The 22,084-nt window shown below is 38.9% G+C and overlaps 3 protein-coding genes across 3 annotated transcripts in view; 2 read left to right on the top strand and 1 right to left on the bottom strand.

Moving 5' to 3' along the window:
* Positions 1 to 13,768, bottom strand: part of LOC111328471 (nicastrin) — a 22,344-nt gene extending 8,576 nt beyond the window's left edge. The window contains exons 1-13 of the mRNA XM_088728480.1: positions 13,671 to 13,768; positions 13,064 to 13,162; positions 12,277 to 12,400; positions 10,877 to 10,971; positions 8,169 to 8,204; positions 7,730 to 7,788; positions 6,872 to 6,952; positions 6,263 to 6,395; positions 5,312 to 5,403; positions 3,853 to 3,963; positions 3,427 to 3,477; positions 2,986 to 3,063; positions 1,095 to 1,232 (exon numbers count right to left, since the gene is read on the bottom strand). Coding sequence (XP_088584606.1) covers positions 1,095 to 1,232; positions 2,986 to 3,063; positions 3,427 to 3,477; positions 3,853 to 3,963; positions 5,312 to 5,403; positions 6,263 to 6,395; positions 6,872 to 6,952; positions 7,730 to 7,788; positions 8,169 to 8,204; positions 10,877 to 10,971; positions 12,277 to 12,400; positions 13,064 to 13,162; positions 13,671 to 13,728 — 1,155 coding nt within the window. The 5' untranslated portion in view covers positions 13,729 to 13,768. The remainder of the gene's footprint in view (positions 1 to 1,094; positions 1,233 to 2,985; positions 3,064 to 3,426; positions 3,478 to 3,852; positions 3,964 to 5,311; positions 5,404 to 6,262; positions 6,396 to 6,871; positions 6,953 to 7,729; positions 7,789 to 8,168; positions 8,205 to 10,876; positions 10,972 to 12,276; positions 12,401 to 13,063; positions 13,163 to 13,670) is intronic.
* A 31-nt stretch (positions 13,769 to 13,799) lies between these two features.
* On the top strand, positions 13,800 to 15,284 carry LOC111328469 (DNA repair protein XRCC2). The gene is made up of 2 exons (XM_022932909.2): positions 13,800 to 13,869; positions 14,274 to 15,284. Exons 1-2 carry the CDS (start codon positions 13,846 to 13,848, stop codon positions 15,153 to 15,155), a joined length of 906 nt encoding a protein of 301 aa, XP_022788644.2. The 5' UTR covers positions 13,800 to 13,845; the 3' UTR covers positions 15,156 to 15,284.
* A 180-nt stretch (positions 15,285 to 15,464) lies between these two features.
* Positions 15,465 to 21,923, top strand: LOC111328456 (uncharacterized). Its single transcript, XM_088728668.1, has 4 exons — positions 15,465 to 15,749; positions 16,391 to 17,405; positions 17,897 to 17,906; positions 19,711 to 21,923. Exons 1-4 carry the CDS (start codon positions 15,596 to 15,598, stop codon positions 21,550 to 21,552), a joined length of 3,021 nt encoding a protein of 1,006 aa, XP_088584794.1. The 5' UTR covers positions 15,465 to 15,595; the 3' UTR covers positions 21,553 to 21,923.
* The last annotated feature ends 161 nt before the right edge of the window (positions 21,924 to 22,084 follow it).

Here is a 22,084-nt window from a genome sequence, read left to right as displayed (position 1 = left end):
GAAGAAGACAGAATTCTCAATAGCTAAAGGAGGATATAATATAATAATAATAATATAGATCGATTTCTATAGCGCCTTTCCATGTAAATGCTCTAATGCGCTTTACAACACTGTGCAGGCAACTTTTCCAGACTGCTGGAGGCAATTTACAATTAATAAAGGAGAAATTTTACAGATGCCCCCTTCCCCCATTCCCAGTAAACAGGCCAGACCACATCACAGTAATCTCGTGATGTGGGTTCTTTAACGTCCCCTGCCGAAATTAACTAATTGAAAGGTGCAGGAGATGGGACCTCTGGCTTTATTTCCTATCCGAGAAGACGAAGCAATGTGAGTGAAGCGTCTTGCTTAAGGACACAACGTCAAGCCCCAGCCAGGACTTGAACCCGGGCCATCAGACCCAGAGTCCAGCACACTGACCACTGGACTACTCACGCCTCATATCTTATTAACCAAGTGCAAGGGCCATATCTTATTAACCATATCTTATTAACCAAGTGCGAGGGCCGTACTGGGAGAATATCGGCCCAAGGTCTTGACAGTACGGACCAAGCGCAGCAAGGTCCGTACAAAAAAGACTGAGGGCCGACATTCTCCCAGTGCGGTCCCGAGCAAGCTTGGTTAATGAGAGATTTATTATACGACTGAAGTTCAAAGGGACACAAGTGCGGTATCATTCGGGACCATTTGGGACAGTGCCCGGTCCAATACTGAGAGAATATTGACCGGCAATAGAGCATTTTGATTGGTTGATTTTAGTTATTGGCCTTCTGACTGCCCAAGTCATGTAATAAAACATCTTATGGGATCTTGGGAATGAAGGTAGAAAAACATTCACTATTCACAGCACTCCAAGCTGGCATCACTTTGGTTACCATGGTAAATAGATAAATTTTGAGCTTTCTTTTAATAACTTTTCTTACTTTCCAGACAAGGAATGAAGCATCCTCTCTGTTTTCACTGCTATTGGTAGCAGGTGAAATTATGGACTTGTTTAATGAGAAGGATTGATCTCATCCCCCTTTTTTGTCTGATGAAAAATTGACGAGATTATTATGACAAGCTAGTTGTCCATAAACTTTTCATATAAGTACCTTTTTATTGGTTTCATTGTGTTTAGTGGAAAGTGGATCAGAATGTGCCCACAACTTGCCATTTGAGAGTCCTAGTTGATTGAGCTCCAAGAAATATTTGATATCCCCAGTATTCAAAGTAAGCTTTTCCCCATCAACCTTGAACAAACAAAAATGCATTTAAAAAAAAATTGCATTTTAAAATTTATTTAAATCTACTACATGTACAAACTGTGATCACTCAGTTTCACTCTTGCAGAGTAAGAGATAAAAATGCTTGATTTCCTCATTCTGTGATTTTAGTCATCACAAAATGAGGAAATCACTATTGTCGATTAATGTTTTCAGTGCAACAATTTTGTGACAGACTTTGAGTTTTAGCCATAAAGTTAAAGGAGCTTGAGTGCCATGCCATAGGAGTACATACATTTTTGTTGTTTTCTTTCTACAATTATTTCAAACAGGTATGATTTGTGCTGCCCTTTGTTCAAAGGAAAATCCCATTTTACTCCCAGAAATGATTAACATGTAACTTCTCCCCAAGATACTACATATCATTATCCAACTGCACAATGTAGAGTACAAATAACATCTGAATCAACTACAAATGTCACATAATATTTGTACTCCAGAGAACCGTAAAGAAATATCTGCCAAATTCGCCCACACTGAAATAACAATTTGGCGCATTGGATAATAGTCTCTTAATAAACATTTTGCTTTGTAGTATCGCTGAGTATTTTTTACTTGTTGTTTATATTTTGAATTCCCCCTACGGGCTCCTCAAAATACAGCACAACTTGTAAAAATACTCAGTGATACTACACAACAAAATGTTTAATAAGATTTAACTATTCACCAAACAGGTTGTGAGGATACTCAAACTTATCAGGTAAAAGTTGTTATCGTGATGTAACACTAAATTCCTACTTTACAAAGAAATGTGTGACAGCTAGAAGGGAGAATTCAAGTTCAGATCTCAGGAGTTACTAGGTTAAAGGGATCCCTCCACTGTTTTTGAAAATCCCTTAAAATGCTCTTTAAGTGTCCAAAAGTAGATTTTTCGGACAGAAAAAATGTTCTCTCCCCTTAGATTTTTTGTTTTGGCCTCTCAAAAGAAGCCTTCATGACCAGTTTGAACGTCCCGCGATTGCCATTTTGATCGGTGCGCGAGGCTCTCTGGGGTGATGACGCAAAATGGTTGCTCGATTCCCTTGCCCTCTGTAAAATTGGTAGCAAAATGCTGCATTGCGTTGTTTTTGAGTGTAGTATTCAAGCTAAAAACAGGAAAAACGATCCCAAAATTTGTTTCCACAATTTTCCAAATGATGCAGCAATTTGAACAGAACAGCCTAGTTTGAAATCATTTGAATATATCAACAAAGTTGAAGTGGTAAATTGGCCACTGTAACGATTACAAAAGCTGACGTTTCGAGCGTTAGCCCTTCGTCAGAGCGAATAGAGGAATTGTGGTCTTTCCTTACACTTAGGTAGCACAGAAAGCCATAAAAATCTTGAACAAAAGCTCATCTTTCAAACTGGCAGTCTATTTCCCACAGGGATCAACGAACGCTTTTCATTCCACTAATTTATTCTTGCTTTTCTCGTTGCCATGTTCCCACCAATAACATAGCTCCATTCTCTGCCTTTAAAAGCACACACAACCTACAATTCCTCTATTTGCTCGGACGAAGGGCTAACGCTCGAAACGTCAGCTTTTGTAATCGTTACGGTGACCAATTTACCACTTCAACTTTGTTGACATATTCAAATTATTTCGTTACTCCCACCGATGCAGCCCCAAACAGTTTCTTTCAAAACTATCATCCTTTATAGTTTGAAATCACTTTAACCCCTACGATTTTCAGCTACAACACATACATTCTGCAGAGTAATTAAATGTTACTTGTACCTTCCAAGGATCTGGAGGGAACTCATTTTTATCCATGTCATACACCATTCTTGAAGATCCAATATAATCCCACGCTTCCTAGAAAAAATAAACAAAAACGAAATGTTGACTAGAATTAATGATGCATGGTAACTGAGTAAGTTATCACAACAACAACAACAACAACAACAACATGCTATGGATATATACCACCCATTTTCAATGCCATAATGATGAAATAAGCTCTAAAATAAAAAAATTCCTAAAAAAAGCAGAGACAAAAGTTTGAATTTCACCACACCCCCCCTCCCCCCTGCCAGAAAAAAGGTCTTTGTCCATGGGAGATTAATCTCCACTCCCATGGCCTTGACATTCGCCTCAAAGCCTTTGAGTCACTTAAAACCTCTAGTAAACAAATGAGAAAAATTTGGTGCCAAATATCTGTAACAATCATGTTCTTACCCCTTGGAAAAATGTAAACATTATGTGGTACTTGGTTTCTGGTAAGGAACCCTGAAAAGTAAAAATCAAGTTGTATGCTGTAGTTTTAAATGTTTTAATGTTAAAATGATTACAAACTAATTTATTACAAAAGAAAAAAAATATAATTATCAAACTAAACAGTTGAATTTAATTTTGACCAGACATTTCTTTTAACAAATCAATTGGTGGGTGACAATCACAAAAAAATATTTCAAAAAGCTGTGAATGTCATTATTATAGTGCTCCAAGCACTGATTTCTCTCTACACCCATCCCTTCAAATTGTAAATGTCCTTTTACGGTATAAAATCACACAGTGGATATCACTGTAATCTGCACATTATTGCAGAAAACTAATAATAAATACATTGAAGTTTTGAGTAATGTCTAAAGGAATAAAACTCACATTTCTTTTCAAAGCTCCAAGTGCCTTTGCCGCAGCCAATGCAACCACTATTCCGGAGCCATCATTATCTACTCCAGGGACCAGATCATGAAAGAATGAATTGGAATCCAACTGCAGAAAAAAAAGCAACAAACTTGTCACATTACAATACAAACTTAAAAGAGAAATGTAGTTGTTTGTCGCTTTATGGTCACTTGGGATGTGGATTACGACGTTTTGACTGCGTACTGATCCCATTTCTAGACACCAGGGTGAAAGAGGCAGTTCACATAAGACTTCACCATAATTACATCAACAGGGCCGGTGGAATTGAAATCTTGGAGGCCTGGATGTGACAATAAAAAATCACAACAGGAGAGATGTGCTGCAGCAGACCACAGAGGGAACCTGATCAGAGATCTGAGCACAATAGCACATGAAGGTGACACAGACTCAGTTGACGTCATCACCTAAAGAGGACTAGCAGTGTGCAGTAGCAATGTTGTGATCCACATCCCAAGTGACCACATAATTTGTGAGACAAACAATTACATTTCTCTTTAAATGTTATTTACCACGATGAAGAATCACAGCCTATTTTATGACACAAACTGTTCCCAGCATTGAAACCATCAGAGGATATGTGCTGTCGAAACCTTGGTTATCCAGACCTCAATGATCTGGATTTTTCCATTCTTTAGACTTGCTTCTCTGATCCCATTTTTTCAGAAATATTAATTAGTCACATGCAAGATCTATAACTTTAATGCATCAAACAAAGCAGAGGTACTGAAATAGCATTGCTGCTATTTTATATGCAGCTTCAAAGAATGGCAAAATTAGCAACACGCTAATGTTATAGCAGCTCAAAACAAACTGATTTATGTCAGCAGTTTAGGTCCAAAAAGTTTTGGAATTTGTAAACACTTCAAATGGCATATTTTGAAATGATACTCATTAATATTCATATTTTTTTATCCAGACTCTCAATTTCCAAACTTCTCAGCCCCGTCCCCTAGAGTCCAGATAATCAAGGTGCAACCTTATTAATTTAGATACAATGAATATATGAAGTTCATATATTTTGAACTGCGGTATTAGATACGTATGATGCACGATCCTCGCAGTAGATAGCGCTATTTATGCAATAGCAAAAATCAGACCTAAAAAAAAAAAAAAAAAACCGGGCCTGTACGGGACTCGAACCACTGACCTCTGCGATACTAGTGCAGCGCTCTACCCATTGAGCTAACAAGCCAACTGGGAGCAGGCCGTTAAGTTGACTTAACGGCCTGCTCCCAGTTGGCTTGTTAGCCCAATGGGTAGAGCGCTGCACTAGTATCGCACAGGTCAGTGGTTCGAGTCCCGTACAGGCCTGATTTTTTTCAGGTCTGATTTTCGCTATTGCATAAATAGCGTTATCTACTGCGAGGATTGTGCATCATATGCTTATTAATTTAGTATTCCACATCTCATTTACCTTAGTAGCTAGCATCACCACTTTTTTTCCCTTCTTTATTGGATAAAGAGTACCCCAAACATTCATGTCTCCAAGAGGAAGACAAAAGTTGGCTAAAAAAAAAACGCAAACCATTATGACCTATGTCGTACTTATGCATGCAGAAGTTAATTTTTCAGTTATTTCCAACAAATCAACATGACAATTTTTTACCGCATTTTTCAATACGCCTTGTCAGAGTAAAGCATGTTGCCAAAGAACACAAGTTTACAATATGACCCAACCAGATCTCTTCCCGCTTGTTATCAAATGATCAATATAACATGAGATTCCACATTTCTGTGCCTCTGTTCGGTAAAAGGTCACAGATGACGTCAAAACCTGGTAGGAACAAAAAAGTGGTGCACGAGGTGCAGCAGAATGCGTCACTTAAGCTCTTACCGTATTTTGATTTTTATCTGTGATGTATTACTGAACAGATGCACTGCAACATGCAATATTTTTTCTTTATATTGATAATTATATTCAAGAAGCAAAAGGTTGTTGATGGTGATGTCATCTCAGTGTCTGTCGTCCAATAGATCATAAGTAAGAAGCAATCAGGAGGTGTAGTAGCCTCATGGTTAGTGCACTTGACTCTGGATTGAGTGGCCTGGGTTCAAGCCCTGGCCAGGGACATTGTGTTGTGTTCTTAGGCAAGACACTTTACTCTTACAGTGCTTCTCTCCACCCAAGAGTAGAAATGGGTATTGGTGAATTAAATCCAGGGGGTAAACCCTGTGAGACTAGCATCCCATCCAGGAGGGAGTAGAAATACTCCTAGTTGCTTCATACTACAGAAACTGGGGTTAACTGCTGGCCTGATGGGCCACTTGGCTCATAAACAGACTTTACTTAAGAACCAATCAAAATGCTTGTATTATGTAATACCACAGTATCTTTGATATTACACAAACATTCAAAATAACTTACCCCCAATAGGGTTTGGTATATTACTTTTCCTCACACAGGTTGGAGTGTCTTTGGCAGCATACATGAAATCCTTCAGCTCTACAGCACACAAAGGGTAATCAGGGTGTTCCTGTTTATTGTGCTTCTTATAACACTGTAATAAGAGGTTTTTAGAATATCAGGTTTACAGTTTTTTCGCGGTGAGGTTGGAGGGTGAATGATGGGGAATTGTTTCAGATTGAACCAAACAAACACTTTACCACAGAAGACAGACACCAGTGTGGCAATAAATAGACTACAATCGAACAAGATTGGTGAAGGATCAAGAGGATAAACAAATTACAAATGACAAATTTAGATCTACACGACCACTAACTTTCATAACCCAAAGTTCATTTACTTCACCAAACTACAAGATTGTGTTACCACAATCCTAATTGAGTGGAATAAATTTCTCTCAAAATCATCAGCACATTATTGGCTCAAGAAAATCAAGGAATACACCACCAGAGAGAAATTGCTCAGACCTCAAGCAAACACTCCTAAAAGATGTTCCACACAAAAATGAAAAGAGAACAATAAAGAGAAATAAAGTTTGACAATAAGGTTGGTCCACATGCCAGTTGATACCTTGAGTAAATAATCCACTTCAGCCTCGTCATTCAAAGCAAACATGGGGATATCAAAGTACTTGAATGACATTCTGGTTCCCTGCAAAGAACAAATCATCAGAAGACATTAGGCAAAGTGTTGATAAAACTTTTACCAAGTGGTTACTTTGAAAAATAATTGGTATAAAGCACCAACAAAATGAGAACTTGGTAAGACTGACTAGCATGCGCTTAAACAAAATTCTCAAGATATGACTATGCTCCTCTAAAATACCATAATTCTACACACAATTCACTAGCCAGCTTTCAAATTAAGTGTCTGAGCCTGCGTGTGCTAACTACTTGCAATTACAAAAGTTCTGTGTTGGCATGGGTGCAAATTGCTTGTAAAACTGAAGACCAAGAGGCTTGGACAAGTTTAATTAACTGTCAGAATAACTAAAAAAGATGGAGAAAAATGCAAAATATACCAAAACTTATGCCTTTCTGGGCAGTGGAAAAGTACTACGTGGTTGACAACTAACAAACTTATGCACATGTCTTGGAATGATGATGTAATCCAACATAACAAACATGTTAACAGAATGCTATCGCATCCAGATGCTGAAACACGTTCCACTGTCCAATGAAAACAAGATGGCAATTAGCTTGATACCACAAACAGCTTGATCTCAATTGAGTACGACGACCATTTGGTGAATAAGGGTGCTTTGTATTTAACTCAAACACTATTGAAAATATTATGCTTCCAATCCTTGGATTCATTAATGAGTACTTTCTCTTTCAATATCAATACACTCTCATGCAAAGTTCTCCTTGCTAAAATTACAAGAAATTTATCATAAACACTAACATCCAAGGGTCAATGGATACTTACATGTGGGTTCCATTTCACTGCCTTACAGTTTTTGTATTTTGTACTTTCACTGTAGATTCCTAAAAGATACAACAGAAAATAATTAATTTAGGTCACACACTATCAGGATCAACCCTTTTCGACTGTAATGTGTTTCCACATTTATATGGAAAAAAATGTATTAGGTCAATTTGATAGCTCCAGTTTTTCAACCAGTGGCACACCAGTTTAAAATGGTTGTAAAATCATGAATAGCAACTTCTCTCATTGTTTCAGTGGGCTTTTTTAGGCTTGTTCACATAGATGCTAAGAGTGACACTTTCTATCAACAAAATTAAGTGGCAGGCTGCATTTGGAATGGTTGAACCCAATGGACCCAAAACCTTTAAGTATGCAAGAGACAAGACTTTCTTGACCATTTAACATGCTTGACATGAGGTGTGTGGTTCTAGCAACTTACCAAAATTATCTTTGGGACATTCATAGTCTGGGGAATCTGTAATCCCAAAAAGAAACAACAAAAAATAAACAATCGTAAAGTAACAGTTACAATAATTACTATTTTGATAAGTTAGTGGTACCGTATTTCTTCACCTATAAGCCGATCTCGGCTATAAGCCGAGACCCTGACTTTCAGGGTCTTTACGCTACACTCAAGCTGCCCAAAAAAAAAGGTAAAACCATCGGCTATAAGCCGAGAGCGAAATTATTGATTGTAACTGGCCATTTGAGCAAGCGAACCTCACGGAAAACATAAGAAATTGACTCACTAAACACAAAACCTAATGAATTACAATAAACACAAAAGAAAAAAAGCGAACCAATCAAGAGATATGAATATCAATTGATCCAACGAACTGTATAAATACTACCACGCGACAACAGATTAACCACAACAACAATAATAATCTCAGTTAAACGTTTCAAAGTATCAATCTATCGAGTATACCTTTCGTCGCTGTCACTTTTTATCATCATGCCTAAAGCACGCCGTTCCTCGTATAGTATGGCTTTCAAGATAAAAGTTATCGCGGAAGCTGAAGCGGTAGAAAACAACTCGGAAATCGCTCGAGAATATGGACTAAGCGAGTCCATGGTACGACGCTGGAGAAGAGACCAGGCGACTATTCTTTCCGGAGAGCTGAAGATGTCTGCAAAACGTGCGACGATGGGCCGTTTCACTCCGAAATATCCCGAACTAGACCAGCAAGTGATGGAGTGGTTTTCACAGCAAAGAGAACAAGGTTGGTATTTACTTTTCTGTCTAAAATTTTAAGAGTTTTTGAAGAGTTGAATGATATCGTCTTTCAGTGCGTGGGAAACAGAGACTTTGATTGGTCAGAAATATGTTGTTGTCATGACAATTTCATAACATGTCACGAAAAGAGTGCTGCAGTCACGAATCTACGGTTATCTCGCAGCAAAATAAGATTGTTATTTTATTTTTCGTAGGTATTGCGGTGAGTGGATTGATCCTTCGCCTTAAAGCTAAAGAGCTCTCCGATGATCCTGCTTTCAAAGCTTCCCGTGGATGGTACGAGAAATGGAAACGACGCCACTCGGTCAGCATGCGAACCAAAACAACTCTGGCCCAGCGATTGCCCGCCGATCTCGAAGAGAACATTGTGTGCTTTCATCGCTTCGTCATTGCAGCAAGAAGACGCGCCGACTACCCTTTATCCCGCATCTACAACATGGATGAGACACCCATGCGTTTTGAGCTGCCATCGAACCGAACACTGGAATTCAGTGGAAGCCGAACAGTGCCAGTAAAATCTTGCGGAGCGGAAAAGCGGAGCTTCACCGTCGTTCTTGCTGTTGCTGCCGATGGAGCAAAGGTGCCACCGAAAGTCATCTTCAAAGGCGTCCGTACACCGAGAGATCTGGTTGTGCCGCATCCTCTTCGTGTTTCCTTCCATAAGAAAGGGTGGATGGATGAACAGGGCATCCGAGAATGGATTCGACAGAGTTTGCCCCGTGCCGAGCGTTCCCTTTTGGTGTGGGACTCATTCCGAGCTCACTTGACCGATTCCGTGAAAGATGACCTGAAGCAGCGAAACATTGACGTCGCAGTTATCCCTGGTGGCCTAACCCCGGTTGTACAGCCCTTGGATAAGTGCCTAAACAAGCCATTTAAAGATAATGTGCGCCGAAAGTACTTGGCGTGGATGACATCTGGGCCATTTGAGTTTACCCCAGCTGGGAAGAAGAAGGCGCCAAGCAGAAATCTTGTCCTCAGGTGGATCAAGGAAGCATGGGCAGAGATACCCGAAGAGATGGTTGTCAAATCCTTCAAGACCTGCGGTATTTCCAATGCCTTGGACGGAACAGAGGACGACGTGGTCTACTCTGAGGAAACCCCAGAAGTAGATGATGAATACATAGAAGAGAACGAGTTCGACACAGACAGCGAAAACGAAACGGATGGCGAGTAAACCATTGGGTTGAAAGCCCTTGCACGTATCCGTCAAACGGCTCCTTTAGGAGCCACCAATTTCATAAAAGTGAATAACCAATATTCAGAAGTTATTTTTGTTGTGTTTTATTACTTCTGCTTCATTGCTAACTTGACTACAAGCCGGGGGGGTAAAGTTATTCAGCAACTGTATATTTTTAAAATGTAAAACCCTCGGCTATAAGCCGAACCCCGTTCTCCGTGAAAAATCTCCCAAAATTTTGGGTCGAAAACTGAAAAAATCGCTCGGCTTATAGGTGAAGAAATACGGTACTCAGAAAAAGTAGCTTAAGACACAAATATAACAGCATCTGGTGTAGGCCCTTAGAATGTGTACATTAAAGCCCTTTTTGATCTGAGTGTTGTACAATGTTTGTGTAAAACCAACACCAAAGTAATCCCAACAGGCAATCAGAAGAATGGAAATATACCACGAAGTGTCCAAGAACCCAAAGTAAAAACAAGGAAACTTCCTGAGGCAGGGGAAAACAACTGTAAAGTAACCAGGTTGCCACTGGTTTCAGTTTTAAGCCAGATTGCTGCAAGCATTCTAGTCCAATCACACAATCGGTAAAGAAAAACTTAAGCAATCCTCTTTTATCATATTATAATATAAAAGAACAACACAAAAATTTTGCTATCATGGGTCCCTCCCCCTCCATTTAACATCCCAATGGTAAGTTAACACTCTCTGACCCACCAAACACAAATACCTGTTTGAGGAGTATATCTGTATTTCCCTGATGGAACAGCTATGACAAGAGCCCCATTTATTTTTTTCTTTTGTATGAGACGATCAACCATTTCACTGCAAAGGAACAGTTTATGACCTAAAAATACTACAAGAAAACAAATCATAAATGATGTCCTGGACTCATCACACGGAGAGGGAGGTTGGATTGGGACAGTCTGGCATGACCTTGGTGCCTGCCTTGCAAAATTTAAAGGTGGAATGCACCATGCATGGTACAGATCACCCCATTAACCTGGGTTTGACTGCCATAGCCAAGTAAGCCAGGATGGAGGCAACAAGATTCATAGGTCATAGTTATAAGCTCTGAATGCCCCTTCCCTTGGCAACCATCAACCACAGCCATCCCTAAGTATAAGTTTCTTGCATGATGGTTGTCAGCTCAGTTTGTGCATATCTATCCTCTGACAATAGCTGCCACAAACCCTCTATAGCCTAAAATTCATCTGCATCTTCTCCATGCTGTTCTCTATACATTTCCTAAGATGCTGACAAAGAGAATTTCTTTGACAAACAAGAGCTTCTTTCACTGATGATCATTTATTGTATTCCTGTGACCTTAATGTGTGATTCAGGGGTAATGTTTAAAGTGCCCATAATGTCAAAAAATGTTTTTCGCTCATCTAATTCTACATTTCACCAAATCAACTTCTGCGAGAAAAATTTCCGATTTGGATAAAACGCAATTTTTTTTATAATTTTTTAAAGACATTCAAATTTGCCGCCATTTTGGTCCACCATTCGCACCAGTCTTCCTCGGTTTAAAGTGAGTTGTGACGTAGGTTCAGGAACACGTGATTTTAGGTTGTGACTTAGCTGACTTGAAAACAAGTGGGAATTTGCTTCAGAGTGGTCACAATATCGTAAGCTCACAATATTGTAAACGACCCGCACTCGACCAGTGTATTTATATGCATTTTAAGGTCAAGAGAGATTCCTGAACCTACGTCACAGACATCAGTAACGTGGTCATTTTGAGCAAGTTATTCTTGTGATCAGCGGCAGGGGTCAACCGCAAGAAAATAGAATTTTGAACTTTGTAAAAAGTTTGTAAAAAAATCGCATTTTACCCAAATCGAAAAAATTTTGCACCCAAGTTCATTTGGTGAAATGTAGAATTAGATGAGCGAAAAACATTTTTAGACATTATGGGCACTTTAAGGACAAAATAGATGTTAGCCACTCTTCGGGGACCAAAGGATAAAAAATATACGGATGATCTTGTTCCCACAGGAATATCCTTGGTGTCAGTAAAACCCTTTGTTATATAACAATAAAATAATATAGTTAGTAAGCCTCAATTAAACTAGGGACTGTACCAAAACATGGAGTTTCTGATGAACTCGACATGATCATACTTACAGTGTAAACAAGTCAGATCTGAACAATGGAACATATGGTGCATGGCTTCCATTTTGTATTATCCAATCAACGTCAGCTTTGCTTTTGATATAGTGAAGGATTCCAACATGCCCACTCATACTAGCTGTTGAAAAAATAATTCATTTTCTCATTGTGGTATTAAGAAGCACTTCACCAGCTAACTTTTTTTTTCAGTTTTTCATTGTGGTATTAAGAAGCACTTCACCAGCTAATTATTTCTAAAGCTATGGCTACTATAATAAGACAAGACGTTTCAAATCACCTGTTCAGATCTGAAAAAAAAGAATTAACCTTTGCTGCAATTTTCATATACCAAGAAAACTTGACTATAACTACGACGAAACAAAAAGTAAGGGGAATAGATGCTAGTAGAAAAGAAGCTTGTGCCCTCACTTGTTTACAGCAAGCTAATGGTTAGGTTGGCTTGCTAAAGACAAATACTATAATTCTAATTCAAAGACCAACTGGAGTTGTTCAACATTTTATTTGTCCTTTTTCCACTCTACCGTAAGTCAAAGCATATTTTTAACATGGTCACATGACTTGTGTCCTACATGTGGGGGTGGGGAGGGGATGGGATAGCTTTCTACCCCTTCTTTTATCCTCTGGAGAACTCTCTTCCTTAGAAGAGAACAAGTAAGGCAAGAGGTCAAGGTTGTATGGAACTCATTGTACTCTATCCATATCACATGATCTTATGTGCTCTATTTTCTCTCCCTGCCCAACCAACCGGTCAATAAGTATATAAGTCATAACAATAACTTACAAGTGCACCCAATTTGATGTGTTGCATTTGTCAGCAGCACACAAGGATTCACCCCAGATATTGGCTCGTAAATTTTCTGTGCGACCTTATCTCCATTTGCTGACAAATAGAACAAAATATATGAGTGAGTATCAGTACAGTGTGCATATGTGTACAAGGAAAAAAGATCGATTTTAAAATCATGGAAAATGCATTGGGTCAATGTCGCGATCAATGTCAGTTATGTCGAGATGGCACGATTCACACTTGGTAAATTAAGCCACAATAGAAGAAGTTCTTGAAAAAGTTGAAAAACTTTCACACTGTTAACTTAGTCTCATGGTTGGGAGAAGATGGATTGTTACATTCTGAACGGAAAAAATTTCAAACTATGCCCAACTTTCGATGAGACGTTTTCCATCTTGAGGTAAATATTCTATATACAAGGCTAAAAGATTAGGAAAAAAATTATAAATGTTTACACCAAACGTTTTCGGCTGTTTGCCCATCATCAAGGACATCATTATGGACATCACTGAGGCAAATAATTGTACCTTATTAACATAACGCACACTGTATTTAAATGAAGAAAATTATATGAGGCCTTAAGCCTCAAGAAATCGCTCACCAGCGTATAGTAGTCCAAGAAATATCGAAACAGCCCAAAGAACTAACTCGGTCGCCATATTTGATGTCACTACAAATTCCCAGTAGGCCTTTGGGTATTAGCCACTCTTAGATCATTTCCGTTGACAAATCGCATTTTCTGTTAGGCCCAGACTTCAATACTATTCCCGGTCAAAATGGCTTCTGAGTCGGCAGCGCAGGTAATGTAATGTAATGTAACATTCAATACTGAATGAATATTTATTCATCAGTAAAGTGGTCGAATTTAAAATTAAATTTGCTGCAAAATCATAACTTATTCATATTTTCCAATTTATCAAAGCAGTGTTTCTTTTCTTCTACTCTTCACAATTTGAAAGATGCAGAGAATATTAACAATATTACAGTGATACTAAAACCTTGTTTTCTGAAAGGTTTAACTTAAAAACATTGCAAATTGAGAACTAGTATACCAAGGATTAAAAGCTTCCCAGTAGATTTAAAGAAAAGAATTCGACAATTTTTTATTAGGGGACCTCTGAGAAAAGCTGTGATGAAGTTCTAAGATTTTTTTAAAATTGCATAACTTAAAGCTATACATGTCATTCTGCCCTCTCTTTTTCAGCTGTTTGTGCGGTTGGGTGGTAAACAGGCTCTAGGTGGACTGGATTTAGATCTTTTTGCAGATATTCCTGATGGTGTTCAACCAGGAAATGTTATTGAATTTTGTGGCATGGAAGGAAGTGGCAAAACAGAGATGCTTCTTCATTTGATTGCAAACTGTATTCTCCCAAGGTCATGGAAGGATCTCAAACTTAATGGAAGATCTGTCGGGGTTGTATTTGTAGACAATGATTTTCATTTCCAGTTGCTGCGACTGGTAACAATAATGGAACACAGGATATTAAAAGCAATCAGAGATGCTGATCAATCTGAGAGGGCATCAGAAAGTGATAGAACTAACCCCCTCAAGGAAACTTCAGCAGGCATTCCTCTTGTTTATCCCGAGAAATACAGTGATTATGAAAGCCTCATCAAGTCTTGTCTTGGTCTGTTCTTTATTGTTCGTTGTAACAGCAGCATAGAATTACTGGCGACTGTCTTATCACTTGAAAATCTCTTAGCTGCCAAGCCTGAAGTGGGTGTCTTTATGATTGACAGTTTGAGTGCATTTTACTGGCTTGACAGAGGTAGTGGTGCAGAGAGCCTGGGTCTTCAAGAATCAAACCAAAGAAAAGTTGTCAATATTTTACAAAAGTATGTGCAGAAGTATCATGTGGCTCTGATTGCCACTAAGCAATCAATCTTCATGAACGCAGAAAAATCAACAAATCGTGAATATTTGTGTCAGCTGTGGCAAAGACTGGTGAATCACCGTTATGAATTTGATAGAAATAATGTTCAAACTGGAGTTGACATAACTTATTCAGTTCACAGAACTTTTCCGTTGAGCAGAAGACACCAAAGATTTTTTATCAAAGAAAGTGGCATTGAATTTATGCGTTAGTCGTCTTTAAATTTCATAGATTTTTATTCAAGTTATAGATCATAATATTGAAATACCTTTTTTGTCAACTTTTTCCTCTTTGTGAGAAATATTTTGAAGAATAAATATGAGCTCTCCATTTTCCATAAATATCTTCAAGTTGTAATTGTTGCCAGATACTTTCATCAATCCCAGTTGAGTTTTGTCTGATACACCCCAAAAAAGAAAAAAGTTAACGTTTTGACCCTGACCTCGACCGAGTCAAAATTTCCCACCCCTGGGAACTAAATAACAAACTAGCCCCCAGATTCCTGGCTTCAATTAACGAATAATTATTTGCTGTCGTCATAGAGACTTCTGCCATTATACTTATGTAGCGCATTAGTGCAATTAGATTGCTCTGTATTTGATCGATTTTTCTGTGTTTCTGACTGTTTCTGCGAAGGATTTGAAAACTTAACATGGCGGTGCAATACGCTCCTATGAAGCTACGTGTTCCGCCGGGTTTTCAAAATTTATTGGAGGGTTTGGCGAGAGAAGTTTTGCGAGAGCAACCAGAGGACATCATCAACTTTGCCGCGCAGTATTTCAAGAACCAGCTTCTAATCCGTGAAGGTACCTTTTTTCTTTGTATAGCTACGCTAGCTGAAAATGCAAGCCAAATCGAATATTTAGTGATCCGTGTTTTTTTTTCGACCGAATCCGTTCCAATTATTTGCATCCTGACTTAGAATATTACTTATCTACAAGATTACTCATTCATGGGTCTCTTTTCCTAGTTTTTAACTTCCCTCCTTCTCGAGGAAAATTTTGCAGGAACTTCCATCCGTTAGCGTCAAGGGCTTTTCCTTTTCTTGCTTTTCACATTTTTGTAAAGCAAGATATCGTGATCGAAAGCGTTAGAAAATTAAATATATACTTTTAAGTGGAATAATATTGAATTGAAATTGCCATATTCTGAAAGAAACGCATTGCCATATAATTTTAATATAATTTTCATCTAAAGGAAGGAAGCGTTAATTATTTAGCTTGTGAAAGGAATATATGGTAAAGTGTTTTTCTAAGGTAACTTTTCGAATTCCATTTTGGTATCACAATAATAAAATGTGAATAAAATCACTCCAACACAATTCAGAGCACTATTATTACTCCTTCAAATCGCTCCAAACAAAATTTCATCAAGGCCTTTAGAGTAGGGTTTTTATTCTGGAAATATATTTATGTCTCATTCGTTTTTGTGATTCACAAACTTCTAGAAACTGGCAAAGATGATGCAAGGAAAGGTGATCAAATGGAAAAGTTGCAGAGAGGAGAAGAAGTTGACCTTGATATGAATGACCCTGATGTGCATAACGCTGCTGTCAAAATTCAAGCAAGCTTCCGTGGACACAAAGCTCGGGAGGATGTGAAGAAACACAAAGATGAAGAGGCTGCTGCTCTCAAAATTCAAGCAAGTTTCCGTGGGCACAAGGCTCGAGAGCAAGTGAAGGAGATAAAGGCTTCACAAAGTGATGTGCAAGTATCAGTGAATGTAGATGCTGCTGAAGATGCCCCAGAAGAGGTTGTCTCTGTAGAGGTACCTGATCATGAAGCAATTGAGGCAGGAGAGGTGGAAGCTGCTGAAGAACCAGAGAGGCAGGAAGATGCCACTGAGGAGCAAGCTCCAGATGCACGACCTGATGACTCAGAAGCAGCAAAAACTAAAGATGCTGAAGCTGAAACTGATGTGCAGGAGCCTGTGGAGCAGGAAGGACAACCTGATGGTGCTGTCACAGCTGAAGGTGCTGAAACATGGGAGGCAGTTGGCAAGGAGGTAACAGAAGTTGTTCAAGCTGAAAAGGCCGTAACAGAAGAAGCCACTGTTGATGAGGCTGTCAGCAAAGGTGCTGATGAAGTTGCAGATGCAGATAAAGGAGTTGATAAGCTAGAGAAAGAAGGAGAGGTAGTTACTGATGAGCAAGCTAGTGCAGCAGATGAAGAAAAGGCAGAAGGTGAGCAAGAACAGATAGATATAGATATGAATGATCCAGATCTGCAAGGTGCTGTAGTTAAGATTCAGGCAAGTTTCAGGGGTCATAAGGCAAGGGAGCAGGTAAAGGCCCTGAAAAGCTCAGAGTCTTTACCACAAGGTGATGAAGAGGTAGCATCAGAGGAGAAAGGGGAAGTAGATGAAAAACAGGAAGTTCCAGCAGGTGAGGAAGATAAGGGTGATGGTGATGCTGAACCATCAGTTGCTGAGGAGGCTGATGAGTCAAAGCCGTCAGAAGATTAGCTTAAAAGAAATTAAACTGTAGATCTACTTGTATTTAAATAACATTCTGCTTTTAAAACAAATTTACCTAAACTAAGTTTAACAGCTTCCCCCTTTGTACAAATTCCCATCTGGTTCGATAGCAAGAGGAGAGTTATGCCAATGCTTTTCTTAAAACTTGAATACTAAGCATTGAAAACTAACTTAAAGATGGTAATAATAAATAAAGCACACAGTGTAATATTGTACATATTGTTTATCCAATGTTTGGTTGGTGCATTATAACTTAATTTTGTACAATTAGTAATATATCTGCTTGTTGTTCAGGGAGTAAGTTGTTGAAAATTGAGGGAAGACATCAGAAAAACATAAAATATTATCTAGTGCTAGTCTAGGCAGATGTAATCAACTCTTGTCTGGATAAGTAATCATTTAGGCTATAATCTTTTCAATCAAAATAATAGATTTATACAAAGAACCCCATTGTTAATGACATATTATATTGTTTCAGTATAATGATGGTATCAGCTCAATTAAATTAATATTTTTTTTGTGAATAACATGGAAATTTTTTTCTCTCTATGGTTATGTAGTATAAAACCAATAAAGTCCTTGCCTTTCAATATGCATTTGGTACAAATCTCAGAGGGAATTCCCACTGTAGAATATTTTGCAAATTAATCGTTGGAATGCTCCTCATGTAAATAAATAATCAGTTTTCATGCAATTCATTGAACAATGCTTTTACAAGATCACTATGGGGCCATTAACTCTAAGTAAGTAATTGAGTCAGAGGGAAATTTGTGTGTGTAAAATGGACTAAACTGCTTGCATGTTTAAGTAACTGTATGTTTATTGTTGAAAACTCTGTGTGTGATGATTATTATTTTAATGATCTGTGTGGAAGTGAATGTAATCTCCATGAGGTCCTTAACCACCTCTGGTCTGTGATTAATAAGAAAAATAAATGAAAAATTTATTTTCATCTATAAACCAAGGAGAAATTTTACTTTCAGGAAGGTGATGAAGATTATGTGATAAGAAGGTGCCCCTTCAGAATTTATGTACTAACAATACATTGTCTGATAACAATCTGTGAATGTTTATCAAAAAGAAAAATGATAGTAACTACTTGTAAAAAAAGAGCCAATTAGGTAAAGTAGTGTAGAAAGTTTGTGGTCAAATAGGATGCATTTAAATCTAAAGATTGAGGTGAAGAAAATAATCATGTATTTTGTTAGTGAGAGGTTTAGTTGATAGTTTTACAGACAACTTGTAGACTGTAATGTTATTTCCTCTTGATGATCTCTTCTACAAAGTTTTACAGTTTACATTTAGTCTCACTGGTTCTACCAATCAGGAAAGAGTGATTAATTATAGAAGCAATGTCCATCACCACTTTTGTATCTTAAAAATGCAAGTCTAAAACTTGGCCAATTGCAATTCATGTTACCCTTTCCCATCACTTCTATTTGGATCAAAAAAACTTTCCATTTTCTTGTCTTTGTATTGCCAAACTCATATTTTGTGGTTTCTCTCACATTTAAAGTAACAATGCTTTTCAGAAAAAACAAATTCAAAATATTGATCCTTTCAAAGCAATTCCAACGGACACATTGAAATTTGAAGTGTAACCCTTGACTATAAAAGGAAGCTTGTTGAAGGTAGAAGATGTTGTACAACTGATTTAGTTTGGTCTTAAACCCTTTCACTTTGAAGATCCAACTTCAATTCTCTGCATTTTAGATCTGAGAATTTGTAATATTTTCTTTCTTTTCATCACCTTTTCAATTAACAAAATATATATTGTATATTGTAAGGGGTTATTCAGCAGTGGTTACCCCAGGGAGTGAAAGGGTTTATTTTAATTTCAAGCTGTACTTTTTACTATTATTGAGTAACTTTTACCAAATATTTACTATTTCAGGATGTTCTCATTCTCCTTTATCATTATACTTACTTTATTTCCTAATTTAATTATTTTAGTGTATAGTGTGATTAATTTTGTACAGGTAGATTGAAAAATTATGCAAAATTTTTTTGCACAGAATAAAAGGTGTTAAAAAAACTATGTGCTTCAAACTTGTTTCTCCTGATGTAATATTAACCATTTCTTGATTACAGTCAAATTTTCAACTTGGGCAAGCAGTTATTCCAAAGCCAATCCTTGTGGCATCAATTAACATGTTGGTGCACTAACTGGAAGGGAAATGGCAAACTGAGTAATTGAAGTTAGTGACCTTAGTTGATGAAGTTTTGAAGCCTGGGCCTTTACATTTTAATGAACAGCAGGAAATAATCAGTTTGCAAAGCTTCTAACCATAGTACTGTGTTTCAGAAGAGCTCACTCAAGGGGCCATTGATAAGGCAATTTTGGAAAGCTCAGATGAGGTTCCATCTATGCATGGATCTGAGTATCCTCCACTGATTGTAATAGAGGAGATGGACTTTAGCAAAGCTGAATCGGAGGGTAGCAAGGAGGGAAATGAGGCAGAGAAGGAAAAGGGAGCTGGCCAGGATGAGAGCTCTTTCCAAGGTGCCACTAATCAACAAATTTGTTTCACACAAATAGAAATAGCTCAAGAGGAGGACGCTTTTCTGGCAGAAGTATCCAAGAATGAGGGAGCTGTTCAGGAAAAAGTACTTCAAGTGGGCTCTGCTGTCCAGAAACAGCTGAAAGAGGATGAGAATATATCTGAAGAGGGAGTAACCCAAGGAGAAGTTGTGATACAGGAAGGGGAAGCCATGGAACAAAATACCATCCAAGGAGAACAAACTCAGGATCATGGCACTACCACTGAAGAGGTCAATCAAGAGACTGACACTGCTCAAGAGAGAGGCACTCAGGAGAAGGTATCATCAGTTGAGTTACCAGTAGAATGCATCGTAAAGGAGGAGTTAGTTTCACGCGATGGAAGCAGTACAGCTCCCGAGAAGGTCACTGAAGAAGCTAATGAGGCTCAGGAGGCAGGGGGATCCAAGGAAGACAACAGCAGGCAGAATGAGGAAGCTAGCTGTGATACTAAAGAGGAGGAAGCTGAAGCAGGCTGTGGTGATAAAGAGGAGATAATTGAGGAAGGTGGTGATGCAGAGGGGGAGGTAGCTGAGGAATGTTGTGATGCCAAGCAGGAGGAAGCTGAGGCAAGCACTGACACTAAAGAGGAGGAAATTGAGGTACTTAGTGATGCCAAGGGGGAAGTAGCTGAGCCAGGTATCAATTGTGAGCAGGAGGAAGTTAAGGGTGGCAGTGCTACCAATGAAGATATAGTTAAGGGAGCTGATGATGCTAATGAGGAGATTGCTAATGAAGGCAGTCCTGCCAAGGCAGAGGTAACTGAGGCAGGAAGTGATACTAAGAGGGATGCAGCTGAGACAGGTAGTATTGGTCAGGAGAAGGAGGCAGAGGTAGTTTGTGATGCTAGGGAAGAGGAAGCGGAGGGTGGTAATCTCATGGCAGAGGCAACTGAGGCAGGTAGCTATGCCAAGGTGGAGATAGATGAGGCAAACAGTGATGGTAAGGAGGAGATGGCTGATGGAGGCAGTCTTACTAAGGTGGAGGATGCTGAAGCACGCAGTAAGGTTATGGAGGAGGTAACTGAGGAAGGGAAAAATTCCAAGGAAGAGGTTGCTGAGGCAAGGGATAATGTCAAGCGGGATGTGACCGAGGCAGGCAATGATGGTCAAGAGAGGGAAATGGAGGCAGGTGTTGATGGTAAAGAGGAGGCTATTGAAGGATTTACTGATGCCACAGAAGAGGTGGCTGAGGCTGGAAGTGATTCAAAGGAGGAGAAAGGGGAAGCAGCCAGTGACGCCACAGGCGAAGAAACTAAGGCAGCAAGTGAGGATGCAGGGGAATCCACCTTAGCTGATATCAGTGAAGAACAAGTGCTGATGCAAGAAAACGGCAGCAGTAAACAGGAGAGTGCAAATAAAGGAGATGGTCAGATTCCAGTAGAAGGAATAATGCAATCTGAAAGGGAGCTTGAAAGAGCCTCATTTGAAGAAGGAAGTAAAGGGGCGTCAGGGGAGGGAGGTAATGAGGTTCCGTCAGAAGTAGATAAGGGGAGCGCTCTATCAAAAGAAGGAAATAATGGGGCTCCTAAAGAGGGAGAAAAGAAGGCTGCCTCAGGGGCCTCAGGGAATGGAGATGAGCAGGTTCCTATTTAAGAAGAAGAGACAGCGCCATCGGGAGCAGGAGACAAAGAAGAACCAGCTGCGAATTAGACCAAAATGAAAATCAAATAAACAACAGAGAGGCAGTGATAATTAAAATCTATGGTTTCAAACAAATCATTAACGAGCAGCGATTAGCCATCAAATCAGTAGCATGTTACAGGATGCGCACAGACACAATGATGGCTTTGACTATCTTTCAAGACCAGTTTCTTTTATTCCACGCCTTAGAAAACTTTCATTGGCTAAAAAAGTTCAAGGCCGTGAACGTTGTGATTTGCAGCTTATAGCAGTGATTGGACATGTTCTATGCGTTCATTCTCCCGGCGATCACCTGTGAAATAAAATTAAACGGAATCCACTTACTCGCACAGTTACTTTTATGTGTTGCAAAGTCTACTTTTGTCTCCCACAGTGACCAGTAGGTAAAATGCCTTTCCTTAGCAGGCAGGCGTTTCCTTTTTCTTTTACCAGCTCGTGTCCCTTGCTCTAAATTTGTTTGCTCCCTTTCGTCTTGGCATTCGCG

The sequence above is a fragment of the Stylophora pistillata genome, chromosome 7, assembly GCF_964205215.1.
Source record: "Stylophora pistillata chromosome 7, jaStyPist1.2, whole genome shotgun sequence".
Lineage (NCBI taxonomy): Eukaryota > Metazoa > Cnidaria > Anthozoa > Scleractinia > Pocilloporidae > Stylophora > Stylophora pistillata.
This window is presented reverse-complemented; position numbering and strand designations above follow the sequence as displayed.